Below are 20,341 nucleotides of genomic sequence, written 5' to 3' on the forward strand. Positions count from 1 at the left end.
GTATGAAGAGCATAAATGACAGGTCCTAACATGCGAATTGTGTTATGCATGTCATGTACGGTGTGATTTACATGACACTGTTATGGTGCGTTTGCGGCCGTTTAGATAACTGGATATATACCAAAATTGCTATGACATGACAGGAGTGCGTGACGAACAAAAATAACAGGTCATGCAGTCTATATACCAGAATATACGTTTCATTGGCATGGTATATACCACATTGTGCATGCACGCGTGCATGGCAAACATGCGATATATGGTGAACTAGATGCCATGGCATGAATGATTTCATTTGGCTCAAAAATAAACGAAGCGATGTATGCAGCTCTTTGCTGGCTGCTTCGCATTACATCGATTCCCACAGTGCGTGGGATCTGCCGGATTTTTTTTAATTAAATGTGTTTAAGGAGAGGTTGGTGCCAATACATGGCTTCGGCTACTCCTCTTCCCTTACTTATTAATTTGCGTCACGAACTTATCAATAAAACTAGAGTATTGTAAAACTCACTCACGGCAATGTCCTTTTTTCCTATTTCCACTCAAGGCGATGTCCTTTTTTCCCAATGTCCTATTTCCGCCCCTGCATAAACCAGGGTTAACCACCTAAGTAGCAAAACAGACCACGTATTTCCACGCGTGTTTATTGCTTTACTTTGATGTAGGGTTTCACCTGTAAACATAGTTAGCAACGCTCGGCACAGACCGCGCCGCAGTGTATGCGAACCTTCGCGATTGTTTGAGATCATTGTGTTAACATTATGCTCGGGACACGAATAGTCAATTTTATTCGAGAGCTTACGCGAGCACCAACGATAACGCTGGAATTACGATGACATGTTAAAAGACGATGCGTTGCACCGATGGACAGATTACTCGGCGGCCGACGCTATTTCGCGCAGCCATCAGTGTGCAGCTTTCATTGCTTGTACGTCGACCTTACATTTTCCGGGCACAAATTCGCCGAAATAGAATCCCGTGTTTACTCTTCCTGCGGCCTTCTTCACCATACCGACCACGTGACAATATGCATCGTCATCACTTTCTTAACCAGGGGGTGGCCCACCGGGCCCGTGCCCCCCACCCCTGAAATCTTTACAGCGAAAGCTGTTATGAGGTCAAAACAAGGGCCGTTTTTGGCGCCGTAGTTGTCTGCCGCCGCCGCTGCCGCCGGTGTCCGTAACCGCTATCGTACGAAATAAGAAAAAAAAAACAAAATAAGAAAAACGTTCGAGGATGAAACGGGGTTCGAACCTGGGCCTGCTGCGTTGGAGCCCAAAATTCTACCTCAGAGACATCCCACTATCCCAGTTCTGGAAACAGCTTTGCAAAAAGACCCCATACAGGCTTCATGTCAGCAAGGAACCACATTAACATATGTAATTTAGCCTGGCGGAAGAGTAAAATAACAACTAGGCGTCACACAACGCGAGCTGTGTAACCAGGCGTCATAAAATGCGAATTGCGCAACGAGTGGGTTGTTGAATGCTATCAACCCATTACAAAGGAATCTGCCATAATTCTTCATCGTCATCAGCCACAGCGCCAAAAAAGTGCACATAATGCCTTACAGGTGTTTAGCGGGTACCACGGCTCTCCGCAGAATGAAGAAAAATAGCATAGTGGCTGCTTCCCTACTTCACAAAAAATTATGATTTATAGCGTAGTGAGTTCCTCGCAAGTGCACTTCTATTGGTTACCAAGGAGGCCCATAAGGCCCCCCATGCTGGTTAGAAAATCGTTGGCGCAAAACAAGAACGTAGACGAAGTAACACGGACAAGCGCACAGTGCGCTTGTCTGTGTTACTTCTTCGTCCACGTTCTTGTTTTGCGCCAACGTTTGTCTAACCAGCTATGTACCAACTAGCCCGACAGGATACGTTATATTAAGGCCCCCATGATCCATTTCCTCAGGATCTCAATAAAGGTCTTTCCCTCTCTCTATTTCTCTCGTTAACGTACGGTATATGCGTGGCGGGAGAGTGAAATAACGACCGGGCGTCACAATATGTGAATTACGTAACTAGTGGGTCGTTTAAAGCTTCCAACCCATTACAAAGGGCTCAGCCATAATTCTTCTTCGTCATCAGCCGTCGCATCCACAAAGTGCACATAATGCCTTACAGATGGTACTTCGCTTCTCCGCATAATGACGAATAATGGCGTAGTGGGTGCTTTTCAACTGCATAAAAATGATTTGTGGCGTAGTGGGTGCGCTGCTAGTGTACCTGCCCCAAGAGTGTTTATAACGGGATCTAGAAATGCCGCTCTTCCAGCTTTCGCTGTAGCTGTGCTGCGCGTTCCGCGCAGGCCTGGCGTTTTTTCCTTCCATGAGATACAGAGCAAAAAATTTGATGCACGACCACACTTACCTGCCCGGGCACCGTGTCAGATAAAGGACATGCTCCCCCCATCGAAATACGTTTCTGCCTCGGCCACTGATCCTCAAAACAATGCGCTCAGGAACAGCGCCAGAAATGAGGGCACGTGTCTCATCGTTTCTGCCAAGTAAGAGCGTCGACCGAGGCCATTCCCCTTGTTGGGGGCATTACGCATAAGCGCTGGGACTGCAGAGTCGCATGACACGATGCGTCCTTGACTGATACGTCGGGCGCGCCCGCCATCTCGGAGGCCATGCGTCGGTTATCTGCGTTACAAGAAGGATTGAGAAATGGCGCGATCGTCCCGCGCGATGTTTCGTTCTCGCCGCACACATGGTGGAAGCAAATGGCCACACTGCCATCCCGCGCTGCTTCCGTCTCCGCTAATTTCCTTCCCCTCCTCCTCTGTGAACTTCGAGCAGACTAAGTAATATCAGCTTACGTCTGGCCCTCCGGCTCACGTTCCGCTTGTCCACTAAACAAAACATAATGAAAATGTGTTTTTTAAAGCCGACGACGGCATACTCTCCTACAAAAGCTGCTAGAACAAAAATCGAAATACAAAGAATTCCGACACAAGCTCTGATCAATAAACCAATAAATAAACCCAAGCAAACAAAATTCTGCGACGTTGGTATTTGAACTGTCTGAACTCATAGTACCGAAGCCCAACTCTAGGCACTTCACCACGGACACAGGCCTTATAAGCATGCTTTATTAGGCGGAAAAGGGCACTCTAGGAAGATCCCGCGTGCAGGAAAATGCGTTCAGACGCTTGGCGAGTTTTCCGCGGCGCTGACTATTTTCCGCTTGCAGGACATCGCATTGAGACTCCTGCCTCGTTTTCATAACGATCAAGGCTGCCATTGCTCTCGTGCATGCGCCAATCAAGGCATCAAGGTGCGAGGCCTGCACGAGAATTGGCGGCCCCATTGAGCACTGGTATACAATTTTACACTTGTTCGAAATCACCAATATACCCCACGCCCTGCCGTCATGTAATAATAATAGTGGTTGGGTTTTAACGTACCAAACACACGGCATGGTTATGAAAGACGCCGTAGTGGACGGCACCAAAAATTTCGACATCCCGGGGTTCTTTAAGGTGCACTTAAAATCTAAGTACACGAGCCTCAAGCATTTTCACCTCCATCAAAAATGCTCCCCCCCCCCCCCCCGACGCCATGCTAAAGCCCTTTTCTCTCATTTACCTCAAAATTAACACTGACTTTTTTCTCCCCATTTTCGCAGGCGCTTCTGTTTAACAAACGTGTATTTCAACCAACTCGCCTCACACCTGCGGCTAGCACCGGTCGCGCGACCATTTGCGACTGTCGACCAAAAAGGCGACCGATGTTCACACCTGCGTGCGACTCATACCCGTCGCCACACAAAATTCACGTCTGCTCAGATATGGCTCGCACTGCCATTGATTGACCCGTAAAATCAGCTGACGTCCTGTTCCTGCACATGTGATTGATTTAGAGGCTTGCGACTGCAGTCGCGCGACTGAAAAATCGAGCAGTGAACGACTGAGCCCAAAACAGTCGCTTTGTGATCAAAGCCGCCATTTGCGGCCAGTCGCTTTGCGACTAACTTGGTCTCTCGACCGTTGCTAGTCGCAGCTGTGAACGAGCCTTAAAAGCGACTGGTCGCAAGCAGTCGCAAATGACCGCTTTGGTCGCAAAGCGACTGCTTTGATTCAGTCGCTCGCTGCTCGATTTTCAGCCGCGCAACTGCAGTCACAACTCTCTAAACCAATCAGATGCGCAGGGACAGAACGTCGGCTTATTTTACGCGGCAATGGCAATGCGAGCAGATGTGAATTCTGTGTGGCGACGTGTATAGGCCGCACGCAGGTGTGAACATCGGTCACCTTGAGTCGCTTTTTGGTAGCCAGTCGCAAATGATCACGCGACGGTTACTATTTCCAGGTGCGAATGAGTCTTAGGTCTCAGTACTACTGCCGCTTTATGTGATGCACGTAGAGCTCTGCTTGTGGAGTAGTTACCGCCGGCGCATCATTGTTATCTTCACCAAAGTGACATATACATAAACGAAAGTAGCCCTCTAGTAATTGTAGGCCCATATCTGATAGCTCTACTGTATTACCCTCTTTGTCTTGCAGTACAGTAGCCAACTGCACACTTTGCAGTTAACCTCTTGTACCGACACTTCTTGAAGTTGGCTTTGTTTCTGTCTAAGCTCGTAATATTGGCGACACACATGTTGAAACCCGCAGTTTTAAAATTGGCATATGAGTGAGTTTAACTCAGTTACATATGCTGTAGTCTCACTCGTCGTTAATATGTTGGCAATCGCAGCCTATTTATTTACGCGTGTAAATACTCGTACATTATGGATTGAGCCCTCGGGCGTTGCCATTAGGATCTTGTACTACCAACCGCTGTCGGAATTTCGCGGTTTGCTCTAGTTACAGGAATGTTTCATGAAAATTTGTGATAGCGTGAGAAACATCACTTAAATACTCACCATCATTCTACATATCCCAGCAGAAAAAGCCACCTGGAAAGGCGCGGGGCATTCTATAGCAGCGACGAGACGTGTACGCCGTCAAAGCATTTCAGACTATTTGTTCCCTCTGCAAAAAATATGAGGAGCGATTCCATTCCGTAAAAGTTGGTGATCAGCGAAGCTGTTTTGTGCGCGACACAGCGGTGACACAAGATTTCGAACCATACTCAATCACACACCCTGCAACTAAATCCGAAATGACTGTCCAGAAGTCCCCTCTCAAATATAGCGTATGCTCCTGCTAAAGTTTTTCATTTTCTAAAGCGTTCTCTGACCATGCTGAAAAAGTGTTGCAGGGCCCCCTTAAGTGGCATTTGCCTCCTCAGTGTTTTCTCCTTTTTTAGTCGACCAGTGGTAAGAAAAGGGTTTCGCCCAATTTCTGTCGCACATATCTGCACTGGCAGTTTCTGCACACTAATGGAGGAATTTCCTAGCCACAAATATGTTCGCTGTAAGACTTGCGAATAGAGAGAGAGAGAGAATCATGTAAAGGCAGGGAGATTAACCTGACTCACGTCCGGTTCGCTACCCTACAGGGGAAATAGGGTTGAAAAGAGAGACAGAACAAAAGACAGGGATGGACTTTCGAAGCTCTACGCTCTCGCAGTTAGGAGGCATTTAGGAAGTTCCTGTGCCGATAACGTCAGGGGCACAGACCCACAGTCAGGGTAAATGACTTCATTATGAATCATCCGTGTAATATTTGTAAAACGCATTTATTATTTTACGTACTTCAAATGTTCTTTACATTAATCTAACACACAAACACACACGCGCGTACACGCCTGGCTCCCTCAGTAACCGCACTGTTGCATGCTGTCAAAGTGGCCGGCCTTTCTAAGGAAGAAATCTTCTTGCGCGTGAAAGTCGAAGTCTTCTTGCGTGCCGCTGAAGTCCTTCGGTATCAGCTCAGATGGAATGACGCCTCGGAGTTCGGAAAACCCAGCGCCGAAGAAGTGCAACTGCAAAGCGCCACGAAAGGAATTTGTTTTCGATTGCGACAGGCAGGCGTGTTGATAGGAGTCACTTGAAAAATAGAAGCGCCGGAACAGAAAGGCTGCTGCGGAGAATAGCAAATGCCAGTTTTCAATAAAGTTCTCTCCATGTTGAACAAGAAAGCATTAGAGTCACTTCTTGTGCTTGCGAACAACCTACATCACATGAAAGACGCTTGGCTAGACATGCAAAAGTCTGACGTCACAAAAGTGATATTCCCCACAACACAATATGCAGTTGGGGATATTGTGGTCCGGTTTGATAACAGTAATCTTTTTCAATTATTTAGTTTTTACGAAGCTCATGTTCGCGGGATCTGCGAAGCTCTCTTGATGAGTTGGTAGGCATCTGTTAATGAGCCTGCGTGAATTCTGCCTTTTGATTTACTCAATAGAGCAGAAGGGTCCTGTTTTACAATTTCTACATACAACTGGCACGGTCAGAATGATTTTTTTAATGGTACGGAAGGGAGTTTATTTTATGTATGGCATAATTTGGTTTGGATCATATGAGGACTCATGCAGCACAACTTTTGTAGCGTTAGCTACACTGGCCTGGCCGAGCCAGTTTCGCGTGACTCCTCAAGAGCCGTGCTGCGCATGCGCGAGGATCAGTGATGTCACACAGCTGGCGCATCGGAACCGGCACCTCCCGCGCACTCCGCCGCTGCCGCGCGCGACTCGCTGCCGCTGGTCTGCGCTTTCCAGAGGAGTGACGTCGTAGCCGAGGTAGACGTACTGGCGCTGGCGCGCGCGCAGCTATTCGCCTTCGCTGTGCAGTCGCCGTCTGACACTGCGCTGGAGCCGCATGATAGCTCCTCTGACTGGCGTTTGCTAGAGTTATTGTTTATGCTACCTTTAGGTAGCAGAGTTACGCATCCGTCTTCCAAACGCCGCTAGCAACCAAGCGTTGCGGAGAAGCTGACGCTCGGGTCAATTCTTGTGTTTCTCGATCGCGCCGCTGCAGCGAACTGGATTGACACTAGTCATTCACAGTAAAGTTAATCACCGGTCTTCGACACGCCTGACTTACCGATCGGTGACCCAGTAGGCATGTCGCCTGCAAAAACGGAACTCGTCTTCGCCGCATAGCTGTGGTTGCTAGCCAGACCTATGAGCAACTCTGCTACCTAAAGGTAGCATATACAGAAACTCTAGCGTTTGCTAGTGTGGTTTAGCCATGGAGAAGGAGAGCGCAAATGCTGCTCAACGGCGCAAAAGAGCGAAGAAGCATAACTCGTCGAACCCCGAAGTACTTGCTTGGCAAAATAAATATACATGTGCCACATAATACGTGTACCGTGTGTTTATCATTGGAGCAGCAGTAAGTATGATAATCAAGCTAATCCTAGACAATCAGGAAAGCTAAGAACAATCAGCTGAACCTTTGCTAACGCTACGTTATCCTGGCATAGCCGAGCTAAGGCACTGCAACATTTTTCTTCTTCAGCCTTAATGGTAACAAAAATTGAAATTGTACCACAAATTAAAACAAAAACATAAATTATTGGCTCTTACATGCCGGAATCACAACATTAGCATAAGCCACGCCGAAATAGGAGGGTCTCATTATTAATTTTCACAACTTGAGGTTCTTTATCGTGCGTCTAAATTTAAGTACATGGGCGCTTTTTTTTCGTTTCGTCCGCATCGAAATGCTGCTACCATGACCGGTAGTTGAACGCGTTTCTTCGATTTTAATAGCGCGATGCGTTAGTCACTAAGCTACCACGGTAGACATTGTACCACAGTTCTATGCAATAAGACGTCGCCAGCATTTAACATCATAGGCGTGCGCATAGGGGGGGGGGGGCAGGGGTGGCGGCCGCCCCCTAATCACCTAAGAGGAGGGGGGGCGCAAAATCTGCCTCATACATTTCCCCCCCTAGTCACCTAAGAGGGTAGGGGCGCAAAATCTGCCTCGTACATTGACTTCATAGGGGAGGGGGCGCGGCTATGAACCTTCGCCCCCCCCCTGATGGGGAACCCTGCGCACGCCTATGTTTAACATAATGACCGCGTGGTGACAGTACGTCGATATTACGGAGAAAGAGCGTTCGTTTTCACTCCAACCACATTATACTGCGTAAAGTTGGAAGAAATCGGAATGCAGAATTGACACCGAAAGAAGACACGTGGAAGGCAGTTACTTATACAAAAGAGCAGCAGTAAGACAAGGGAAGATTAGATAGATAGATAGATAGATAGATAGATAGATAGATAGATAGATAGATAGATAGATAGATAGATAGATAGATAGATAGATAGATAGATAGATAGCAGGGGCGTAGCCACAATTTTTTTTCGGGGGGGGGGGTTCAACCATACTTTATGTATGTTCGTGCGTGCGTTTGTATGTGCGCGTGCATATATACGCAAGCAAAACTGCAAACTTTTGGGGGGGTTGAACCCCCCACCCCCCCCTGGCTAAGCCCCTGATAGATAGATAGATAGATAGATAGATAGATAGATAGATAGATAGATAGATAGATAGATAGATAGATAGATAGATAGATAGATAGATAGATAGATAGATAGATAGATAGCAATCATGCAGTATCGGGTGCTATGAACGTGCACTAAAAGCACTCCTATATTTTCACTTGTAAAAATAGGAAGTGTTACGTTGCTGACGTTACATTCATAGTGAGTTTGTTCTCGCTATGCTCTAGGCTATAATTGGAAAAATTTTCAGGCAGTGAGTCAACACAAGAAGGACGAGAGAGATGTAAACAATGACAAAACAATGACAAAACTGACAAAACAATGAGTATCGTTGTTTCTTACCCTGCTCTTTAGTTTCGCCGGAAGAAAGAACTGTACAAGGGAGACCGCGTACTCAGCCAGGGCTGGCGTGTTGACGACGTAGATTCCCTTTATTTTTGCTGGCAGTGAGTTCTGAAACATAAGTGATGCAATTTTGCCTCATTAGCCTAGCTTGAAGCAAATATAGCTGCCATGTACTATACACTCGCATTAATAAATGATCTCGTATTTAACGTGCTGTCTTCATCGCGGATAAAAATAAAAGAGTACGGAAGTAACAGCTTTGGACTTCTGTAGTTTGGCTGTTTCTCAGTGCCTCACTCTGTCACGGAATACCTATTATTTGGAAGACAACTTAAATCCATATACCTGCTAACTATTGCGAGATTGTAAGGAAAGAGACAAAAGTGGAACTATACTCTAAATAATTGTCGCCTTAGCGCTCGTGCTCTTGAAAAGCGACTGCATTTACAAGGCCAAGACACTGTTTGTTGCTATTTGGTCATGCGTGAATTATATCATTGTGTATTGACCTTATTGTTCCTATGTTTATACTAAGGGCATTCCACTTGCCTGAGCAATGAGGATGACTCGTCGAAGGAACCACGGAGTCAGCTCCTTCAAGTGGCTGACGCTGAAGCCTTGGAGGTCTACGACAGCGACGACCTCGTGTAGTTGCGCGTCCACTTCGAGAAGACCACATTCGGCGGCCAGTAGGAGGCACCTCATAAGGTTGCTCATGGAGCAGATGTCGCTATTCCAGGCGCCTACAATCGGAAGACACGGCAAGTGGCTTACTTTGCTACGGCAGCTAGCAGGCGTGCGGAGTTCAAAGCGATAATCTTTCGCACTTGTGTTGATGATGCATTGCTGGCAAAGATGTGCGAATACTAGATCTTTTTTTAGATGTGAAGGAACGGGAATTCAACAGAGACGTAAGAAAATTGAATCGTTGCGATTTGCGATTAACGCAAGTTATCAACATCGCTAACAAAAGAAAATTCACACTATGCGACTCACAACATTGTAAAGTTTGAGTTTAACTGGTAACAAAGATGCGACGATACAGCGGGCAATTTCACTATATAAGTAGGAAAATTCCCGCGATTTGTAATATGTTATGGTCATTATTTTCCACCAAAATAGAAACAGTATCTTGAGAAAGGTTTTCTAGGAGTTACTCGTAAAGGATTACTGTACAAATTGGCTTATAGAAATTGAGAAAGCTTACAGAAAGGCACTGAACTTGTATTGTAGCCATTATCGACGTACACTATGCGACTTCACGTAATTTGACTGCAAACATACAAATTGTCTCCTCTGCCTTTCTGTCGTAGGCGGAGGCCAATATTTCGAAGTTGACAATTTTGCCTGCAGCGCGCAGGCTATGTTTTGTTCTTCAGAACGAAGAGACGCGAAAAGTGCGCATGCAAAACTTATGCGTTCAACGAGCAAGCGTAAAGCCCCGGAAGATAAAAGTACTCACCAAACTTGAGGAACCCAACAGCTCTGCCCTCGGAGTCCCTCTCCCTGGCGTGCATGATGAGCTTGTGATCGTGGAACACGGCCTGGTACGGGATGCTGGAAGGCGTCAGGTCTTCGAAATACTCCGGCATGTCCTTGCGGACGCGGAAGTAGTTTCTGATCTTCTTCGCGGCTTTCTGGACGTCGTATTTTTTGGTACGTAGAAACATGAGAAGGGCGTCGTCGTCTGGCACAACGCGTAGACCGTCCTCTGCGGTGACACACACACAAAAAAGAAAAACACAGGAAGTTCAATGTTGTGTTTCTGAAGGAGAATCTTCGTCAAAGGGCGGATACACATACTTGTTGTTTTCAACTTATGTTGGTAAGTGGAGTGGTAAGCGTTTCTTCCTTCTTTCCTACTAACAAAAATTTCCGGGGTTTTACGTCCAAGACCGCGATGTCATTATGAGATGAAAACTTCTGGAAAGCGGGATGTCGATGCAGTCAACGTTTAGATAAGAGGTCTTGTTTTATTCAAGGCTGCAACCTTGATGAAGACACGTCCTCTTGTCGAAACGTCGGCTGCAGCGAGACGCCGTGTTGAAGAATTTTTCTTCCCTTCAGGCTTCTGTCTTCCCATGAACTTATTTGGATGTGATTATGAGGCTTTCCGTAGTGAAAGACTACGGGTTAACTTTGACCACCTAAATCTTCATACACACGTGTGTTCTTCCATTTCGCCCCCACCCGAAATGAGGCCACCGTGACCAGTAATCGAACCCGCGTCCTCGGGCTTATCATCCAGAGACCTTACGTGCTGAGCTACCACGGCGGGTTTTTTGTAAGCGAGCGTTTGTTGAGAACAGAATTAAGAGTAAAATAAAATCTCGACGTAGAGGCCAACATGAGCCCGCGTGAAAAATGGAAGCACGGCTGTGTCGGTAAAAGATCAGCACAACGGACGGATGGCGCAAAAATGACGGATGACGCATTAGAATAGTTTGCTTCGGGAGGGGCTGTTTTCTGCCGGTGACCGCTGCTCATAAACACGAATACTGCACCCTACACTCGTTATGGGAATGCTTCGCAACTAAAGCGCATGCTTGTCGCTGTTCTGCCTCTCCGGTCGTTGGTCATTCGTGCCATAATCTTTTTTTTTCCCACTGCAGCTGTGCAGTCGTCAGCAAGCTTCACTCGAACGCTCCGCAGCGTGACCTCGACTGGTTTGACTGATGCCAGATTCGCGCTGGGCGCTGCTGCCGAAATAATACGTCAGTATGCTTAGATACTATAGAGGCATGCATTGGAAACATCTCCGCAACAGAATCCATAGCTACGCAGCGCTGGCATCAATCACATCGTTTCAGGACACGCTGGGAAGGGTTCGAGTTAAGCTTGCTGACGGCTGTGCAATGAATCACGTATTGGAAACAAAGACAGGCGATACTTTCTGAACGTGATGAAACCGAATAATCTGTAATAAAGGTACGTATTTCTCACAGCTTAGCTGCTTCAACTTAAAGCTGAATGCATATGCGCAAAACATTTTAACCAAACGGACAAGATCAAAACGGGATTGCAGTACAGTTTTCCACGGCTGCGATCAGACTGGAAATATTTGAATGTTATCACAACGTGTGCATAATGCGGAATCCTATCAAAAGTTTAAATAAAAAGAATAAAAAACATGTCCAAGAAAAAAAATTACGCCATCTCCCGCTAAAGGGGACCATGAGGCGATGCGAAGCCGGAGCACGATCGCGTTCCGTTGGCATTCGTTGGGCATGCTACCGACCTCGCGTCGTGGAACGCGAAGAGGGCGCGTCGTGTCTTCCCTCTAGCCTGGCCGTTGATTCTCACAGGGCGAGCGCGGAAGGCGGTCGACAGGCTTGCGAGAGGTGGGCAGCTTAGGAGAGGACAGAGAGGGGAAGGGGACGCGCATTCGCTCGTGCTCATCGCGGCGTTGCGCAGGAGAGAATTTCGGCATGTCGACCCCGCATTTCAGAGGAGTCAGCCGAAGCAAGCGCTGGACAACGCGCGCAGCGCTCTACCACTTGAAGGAGAGGAGACTAGAGGAGGAGAGTAGCGCATGCACCGCGACAGCAGAAGCGAGAACGCGGGAGAAGCGCAAGCAGGTGCTGGAAGAGAAGTGGAGAGGGTAACGCGCAGCTGTTGGAGATAGGGAAGGAGGAGAGTTACGCATGCGTAGTGTGAGTGCGGACTACCATGCCGCGGGACAAACCCCCGAGCAAGAGATGCTTTCGCATCTAAAAAAGAACAAAAGAAAGATGCGCTTGGCATGTGATTCACAAACTTGTGATTTCCATTATGCGAGACATTCTCCCGTTGCATGGAATATCGTAATCATTAAGTAATGTTTTTGTCACGTGTTATGTGCCTGCTCTTTGCGGTCATTTCCCCATGCCCCTTGCTGTAAACACAATGCAGGTAAATAAATAAATAAAATAAATAAATAAATGAGTAAAGAAATTTGCAGGCGCCTACATGTTCGAAGAAACGCAGCCCAAGTCCTCGCGATGCCACTCTTCGTGGTGAACGTAATCGCATGTTCGCGCGTAAATTCACAAACACATGAGCGAAAGAAGGCGCCCTGTCATATTAGAATACTTACGAACTCGCGAAAACACTATAAATTTAGAAACAGTGGGGGGCGAAACTGGAGGCCAACGCCGGCGTTTCTAGACATCCGCTGTTGTTCTACCCAAAGCACATTTGTTAGTTCGTATTCTTCAACTAGGTAGTCCTTTCAAGTACCTTAACTGAGAACTGACATCAGTAAATGAAAAGAAACCCTACGCGCTTGTAGTAAAGGTGAAATTCCGTTAAAAGTTATATGAAAATGCTTAGAAGCTTTGTGTATTTGCGCATAACACGTCGCAATTATTTGTGCGGGAAAATGGTAGCCGAAATCAAATAATTTACTTTATATGGAGTGTTATTGCCTGCCAGTACCACGATATGACTATAAGGCACGTCGTAGTGGTGGACTCCGGGTAATTTTCCCCGCCTGGTGTTCTCCGACGTCAGAATTAAATGCACACGAGAAAATACGAAAAAGATAGTGTTCCGATTGTGGTACCTTTAAGTATCAGCCGAAGTTCTTTCAAACGATCCCGTTCGTCATCCTCCATTTCCGACTGTTGTAACCCAGTCATGACGTTCACGTTGCTTTCTTACCCGTTGTATACCGTGGCGTCTTCAAACGAAATCTGCAACACAAAACAACAACTTCATATTGAGGAAAATAAAGACCACTCTTCAGAGAGTTCTCGAAGCTTAATCAAATAAAGTTGTTTCCATCCATACATCCATAAATTTTGAATCCGAACATCCTGCTGGCTGCAAATTTTTTTGTGATAATTTTGAGCCGGGGTGTATTAAGGGTGCCTTCCGTTTGAAATCTTTTCGTGGAACCAATCAATTCAGCGTTGCTGAAATCGCACAAAACTTTAAGTATACTCGTGTGTTGTTGGCCATCACTCGTGCATGATATTGATTGAAGTTCTTTAAAAAGTAAGTTAATAAGCTTGGACATAGACTTGGACGTTACTGTACCATAATTATCATTCTCAAGTTTGACCACTTGTGGTCAAATTGCGGTGCATCGTCATTTAAACTTTCTGTCAGCGAAGCTCTCCTATCAGTTCCTAACGACACGAGCAGGAGTACCTTTTCAAAAGTTACGCTTATTTTATGCGAACATCGGATAAATGTAAGCCTCAAGTAGTAAATATGGCCCATTATTAAAACCACAAGTTGGTTGCATACCCCTCAAATGTGTCGTCTCACATTCTTTGTCGAGATAAAACGATCAATAACTCGTAACACGAACGCTTCAACACGTGACACAGTATACTCAAATTCACTCTGTATAAAACTGCCCTCAGACACCAGGTTTCAGACGTTGCACCTTTCACACGAAAAGAATGTTTAGGGTTACGTGGAGACGCCACAGATATGCTTACGTACCGTTTGAGCCCTGGACAGCGGTCGCCGCACGGCCGATGTCCCTCGGTTAAAAGATGACAAATCCTTGTACAGAAGTAAAGGTGTCGTGTTGCACTTGGTCGTTTAACATTGTAGCGATCTCCGAGAGTTTGCCGATATATTGGAGTCAAAGCGAACCCTTGTCACTGGGCACTTATACTTAAGAAAGGCTCCGCAAAAGGTTGGTGGTCCGTTTAAACAGCTCTGCTTGCGGTACGCTTGGCGAAGATCTCTCGGTACGTGCGCCCCTTTCAGTAGCCGCTGGCTCTCTAATGACTCGACCTCTAGGAAGGGATGCAAATAAGCCTTTCTCTGGCACGAGAACAGGTGCGCGTGGAAGTTCCGGTTATTAACATTATTGTTTCTTGCTCTTGAATGACCTTGCCGTGCCGCACGTGTAGTCCTTATAGCTAAACATAGAGCGATTGACGTAATTGTAAGGAGCTATAGCGACGCCAATTATGCAAGTGTTTATTTCTTTATTGGTAGACTAGGTAGGGTGCTACGGGGTATACGTCATTTTGTTATCCGGCTGCCAAAGGCGACTCTCCTTTCTAGGTCGTACAGCTGCACTGGAAACTTGAAAAACAATTCGTCCACGCGCCACACATGTTACACGTGCGGTCAGCGAGGTCTCGCTGATTAGTAGACGTCCTATATATAATATTAAAGACCATATGTACACGCGTGTTTTTGTTGTGCCCTTTTGTGTTGTCAACTTCATTGTGTCGTCTCAAGCGTACAGGAAGCTTTAGTCGCCCTATACTTACTTTTACTAATTCATTCCCCTGCGATTACAATGTTCTGTACTCGAGCTGTGGCGCCTATCAGTGCATATAAGAAGAGAGTACATCACAAGATTTATTTGGCTGGAGCAATGCAACCTCTAAAAAAGAAAATGATCATACGATGACCAGGTCCAAAATGAGCCAACTACTACAATATCGCTTAGTAATATATGAAGTGACATTATATTCGAAGTACTGCATTGAATGTTCTGCTTTGCTTTCATGCAACTTGCTCAGACATGTCTGTTTGTGTGGCCTTATTTTTGTACACATTGCAAATATAATTGTGTGTCCTTAGACCCTTGATGTTTATGTAAGTGCATATGACGCGTGCTTCATGAACATGTTGCCTGTAAACTCCAGTACCCCTGTTTGCTTTTGTCCGTGTGTTTTCGAGGTGTAGGGAGGCCTGTCAGCCTGTTTTATTCTGCTGTTTTACCGCTATCCTTACGACTGATGCACATGTTTTGGACGTGCTGCTGTGGTAAAATAAACTTGCAACTTCAAACAAAATCAGTAATAGGTGTCATACTTTTCAGAGCTATGACGTTTCCGCGTATTGTGGAACAAGCGTTTGACTGCTGGAGTCAGTGAGCCTTGATTGGGCTTTGGAAGTGCGCCTTTCGCAAGTATGTGAGGGCCTTACTACCCGCTTAGCCGCACAGCGTCGTAAGCAATTAGTTTGCAAGTGTAATGCTACGTTTAAACTGAAACGATCTCAGAATCCGGGAAGGCAGTGCACTCATAGTCACTTTTGTTGATTATGAAAATGGCAGCTTATCTACGCTATCCCAACATCCAATGAGGTGAATGTGTCATAGTCATGATGCTTTTCTTCAGAAAGGCAAACAAAAGGATACTTTTGAGAAATCAAGAGTTCGTGCTCAGTATCTGTTGATTACTCCGGAAACTTACCCCGGAAACTTACCCCGGAATATTACAAAGGGCACACAGATTGCTTCAGTGCTTTTTTCTTGCTTTTCTCGTAAATGTACCGTTCTACTCCCTCTTTTATCTCATTTCCCGTCACTTTGTCACTTGATTATTTGGTGCTGATACCTGTGGCTGTTGTGAAACCATGAAAGGATCGGCGAATCTAAAATCAAGCAGTTTGAGCTTACGCGACCCTTTTACTCAATTTACATAGCATATAGGACCACGAACCATCCATCCGTATATTTGACCTCCTAACGTAGCCTAGCGTTTCTCTCTCTCTCTCTCTCTCTGGCTCTTCACATTGTATCGCACCAACAGGAAAGCCCGATTTTGTAAAAAGCTGCGATGTCGCGGACGTTGCTAAACTATATATCGCGGCTGCCCTCAAAAGATGAGGCGCGAACTTATGGGCGTTTTATGCGTTGTGAAGACACTCGTTCCATTTGATTCGAAGGCAGCACAAAATAATAATGAAAATGCAAACTAGCCAGACGTCTACACAATAAAATGAGCTTGCCGTACGGTGGGCATTGCATACAGAGATGTACAAACACGGCAAGTCACCTTTTATGTCAGGCGATTACCTTTAGTATCTTTCCATCCCTCTCTATTTAGACCTCCAGTTTTCAAACACTTCCAAAGATTTCCTCAGGGCCGGGTAGAATATCGGCTATTCTAAACTAGTTAACATTCCTGCCTTTCATCTCTCCGCTGGTTTCCTACCTTTTCCTTGAGAATATGATGTGTCATTTGTTTTCAGCGCAGGATACCCGATGAAACAAGTTTACGCACATGGGAGATACAGGACGATACCAATAAAACACTGCAAGAAACAACATCTTCAAAGTAAAAACTGAAGCGTGTATGTTGTTTTCTTTATACCCAGTAGCGCATACTTTCGCTTTATTTTTCGACGTAGCCCCACAGACACACATTTTCAAAGTGTTTGGCTTTCTCACGAAAGGAGCGCTGCTGCTCATCCCAGTCGTAGTCCTCCAGTGTCCCACCATATTCCTTTGGGAGACGTTCCAAGGGGAAAATGTCACTGAGTTCAGACAGGCCACCTTTAATCAAGTGAATCTGGAAGAATGCACTAAATACGAGTAAAGTGATAACCCTTGCACAATGATAAGGGCAAAAGTTGGTATACCTTGCCGCGCTATTCGAGATAATTCCGAGAGAGAGAGAGGGAACACAGAAAAGGCAGGGAGGTTAGCCAGACTTTATCCAAATTGCTACTCTTTACGTGGGGATGGAAATGAGGGGGTTAAAAAGAGAGAGGGAGAAAGCGCTGAAAGCCATACGAATCCTCCTGCAGTTCACGAAGACAACTTAAGTGATCGCCTGCTCATACGCTGCATTGTTCTTGGCATTGCGTATAGTGTGCGGTCATGCATTCTCCAACTAACTCGAGGTGTCAGGCTTCGAATAATCGTGAAATATATGAGGCTTTGTTTTTGTGCGAACTGGCTGTTAATTACCGACTAGTCGCAAGAGCATTTACGCTACAATACAAGCGTCTCGCAGAATATAGGAGGAGCACGGAAAAGAGTAGCAGCCAAACCTCATTATAACGAAGTCGCATTTGACACGAAAACGGTTTCGTTAGGAAGCAATATTCGCAACACTATAATAATGCGAAAAGTATACTTTCGTTTCTTCGTTATACGCGATAGTTCGCTAGATCCGTATTCGTTATATCGAGGTTTGACATCCGTATTCGTTATATCGAGGTTTGACGTACCAAAATAACGAAAATGCGTAGTAATCAGCTTCATATCTTACCCTCCTTTTTAGTTTAGTGGATATGAATGGCTTCATGAGGATATTATAGATACCTTCGAAAATAGGGGGCGTGTTTAAGAAATACAAGCCCTTCACTCTGGCGGGAAATGTGTCCTGCGGAAAAAGAGAAAAAAAATATGATACGAATCAGAAATTGGGTCGGAAGCGCATCAAGGTGCGTAGCTTCGCAATGGTCGCGCTTTTTTTTTCTCTATTCACCGCTAACGCGTTACAAACTACATTACGTAAAAATTGTAGTCATGTCAGTTTATCACGACACCTGTTTTCTTTTTTTTTACGCGTACGTACGAGAGCCGGAGTGTTGGATCCGAGCCGAACCGGCGGCTCCTCTTATGCCGTTTTACAGCGAAAGCTGTTATGAGTTCATTTCACCGGCCGTTTTTGGTGCCGTAGTTGTCCGCCGCCGCCGCCGCCGCCGCCGGTGTCCGTAACCAGTATCGCTCGAAATAAGAAAAAAAACTAAATAAGAAAAAAACTCCAGGATGGAACGAGGTTTGAACCTGGGCCCTCTGCGTAGGAGCCCAGTATTCAACCTCTGAGCCATGCCGGTGCTTGAAACTGCTTTGCAAAAAGGTCCTACACAGGCTTCATGTCGGGAAGGAACCACATTAGCATGTGCAATATAGCGTGGTAAAAGAGTAGAATAAGCACCAAGCGTCGCACAGCGCGAATTCTGTAACCAGGCGTCACACAATGCGAATTGCGCAACGAGTAGGTTGTTGAATGCTTCCAACCCATTACAAAGAGCTCTGCCATAATTCTTCATCGTCATCACGCACAGAATCAACAAAGTGCGCATAATGCCTTACATGCGTTTAGCAGGTACCACGGCTGCCTGTAGAATGACGAAAAATGGCACAGTGCCTACTGCCCTACTTCTCAAAAATTACAATGATTTATAGCGTAGTGGGTTCCTCGCAAGTGCACTTCTGTTGGTTGCCAAGGAAGCCCATAAGTCTCCCATGATCCATTTCCTCAGGGTCTCAATAAATTCAATTCTCTCTCTCTCTCGCTCTACGTTTCTCCGGTTAAAGTGTGTTATAAAGCGTGGTGGGACAGTTAAATAACGACCGGGCGTCACACAATATGCATTACGTAACTAGTGGGTCGTTTAAAGCTTCCAACCCATTACAAAGGGCGCAACCATAATTATTCATCGTCATCAACCGCCGCATCTACAAACTGCACATATTCCCTTACGTATGGTACCTCGCTTCTCCGCAGAACAACGAATAATGTCGTGCTGGGTGCTTCCCAACTTCCCAAAAATTACGCTTTGTGGCGTAGTGGGTACGTTGCTAATGTACCTGTATTAGTAGCCACAGGAGAGTTTATAACGGGCTCTAGAAATGCCGCTCTTCCAGCTTTCGCTGTGACTGTGCTGCGCTTTCCGCGCAGGCCTGGCGTTTTTTAAAGACGATAGTCTATCTTGGGGAACTTAAACGCAGAAATTTTGGTCTGTCTTTCTGTCTTTCTGTTTGTCGGCACGTCACCCGATTCAGCCAACCGGCCAAAGTTGAACCACTTGCTTACCGCCCACCCATCTTGAACTGGTACGGCTGTTCATACTTGTGACCGTCGTCGATAAAAAAGTAAATATTACGCATATCTGAGGCGTAACATCGTTAGGCAAGTATTAGGTGGTGTGTTCCTTTAATAGAAAATACATAGATACGCAGTTTTAAAGACCTTGATGGTATGCGTTTAACGTTGAGACAGTAACGGGTTTATTAAAAGATTGCCACAGCTGACGCGATCAGCGGTCCAAGCCGAGCAAGCGCGAGCGCCAACAACAACCGTCTTCGTCTTCTTCTTTCGCAGGCGTGCTTGTCTGCGCCCTACCATGTTAAAAATCACTCCCCCGCGGAAAAGGAGCCGTCCTGGCGACCTAAGGAACAGGTACAACTGGTGGGTCATAATGCGGCTTCAGTCGATCGACGCGAACAGTCTCGCGGCCGCGACGACGGCAGTCCGTAGATGATTGAACAGGCTCCATCATATAGTTAACTGGGGATGCTTGACGTAGGACGCGGTAGGGGCCTTCGTACAGAGTACTCGTTGAGTGCGGACGTTTCTTCTCCTTCGGCGCATCGCGCCAAACAGCGTGTCCGGGCTGGCCGGCGTCCCCACCGGTGGCGTTGGTCACCGCCGGTCTTCGCATGCCGCATGCGCCGGGACTACCAGCCCGCAACACAGCGCTCATGTTTCCCGACGTATTGCCAGATGGCGTCCATATCTCACGCAGCGCCTCTTCTATCGTCTTTAGACGACATTTGCAGCGAAGCACGCAGATACGCGGCCAATTTTTTGTATTTGCGGTCTGTTGGCTTCACATGTTTACTGGACAGGTGAGGCGAGGCAAAACGCGTGCTATTCTTGGCGATGTTCAAGAAACTAAGATGATATTACTGCTTCTTTATAGCTATTCGGTCCCCTTACGACTTTTGAGAGGTTGAACAAACATTTCTGTAAGACGTGTTTTACTTGAATGGCAACAGAGAACGCCCAGCAACAGCCAGTGCAACTGTTTGCATTGTATAGTATTCCCACAGTCCTTCCTTTTGCATTTCATATGGAAGCTACAAACTCGCAAGAAAACGACGTCAGTATTCGCCCTCGAGTATCGAAAGGAATAATTTCAAGAACACATGTAACTTAC

At 46.2% G+C, this 20,341-nt stretch overlaps 2 protein-coding genes across 2 annotated transcripts in view; both read right to left on the bottom strand.

Annotated features, from left to right (window-relative positions):
• Positions 1–9,040: 9,040 nt before the first annotated feature.
• On the bottom strand, positions 9,041–12,471 carry LOC119381274 (alpha-tocopherol transfer protein-like). Its single transcript, XM_049412920.1, has 3 exons — positions 12,459–12,471; positions 10,164–10,412; positions 9,041–9,444 (listed from the first exon to the last, which is right to left on the bottom strand). The coding sequence occupies exons 1-3, from the start codon at positions 12,469–12,471 to the stop codon at positions 9,227–9,229; spliced, it is 480 nt and encodes a 159-aa protein (XP_049268877.1). The 3' UTR covers positions 9,041–9,226.
• Positions 12,472–16,751: 4,280 nt separating this feature from the next.
• Positions 16,752–20,341, bottom strand: part of LOC119383645 (retinaldehyde-binding protein 1-like) — a 67,008-nt gene continuing 63,418 nt past the window's right edge. The window contains exon 6 of the mRNA XM_049412602.1: positions 16,752–16,956. Coding sequence (XP_049268559.1) covers positions 16,780–16,956 — 177 coding nt within the window. The 3' untranslated portion in view covers positions 16,752–16,779. The remainder of the gene's footprint in view (positions 16,957–20,341) is intronic.

Source organism: Rhipicephalus sanguineus, chromosome 2 (assembly GCF_013339695.2).
Source record: "Rhipicephalus sanguineus isolate Rsan-2018 chromosome 2, BIME_Rsan_1.4, whole genome shotgun sequence".
NCBI classification, from domain to species: Eukaryota; Metazoa; Arthropoda; class Arachnida; order Ixodida; family Ixodidae; genus Rhipicephalus; species Rhipicephalus sanguineus.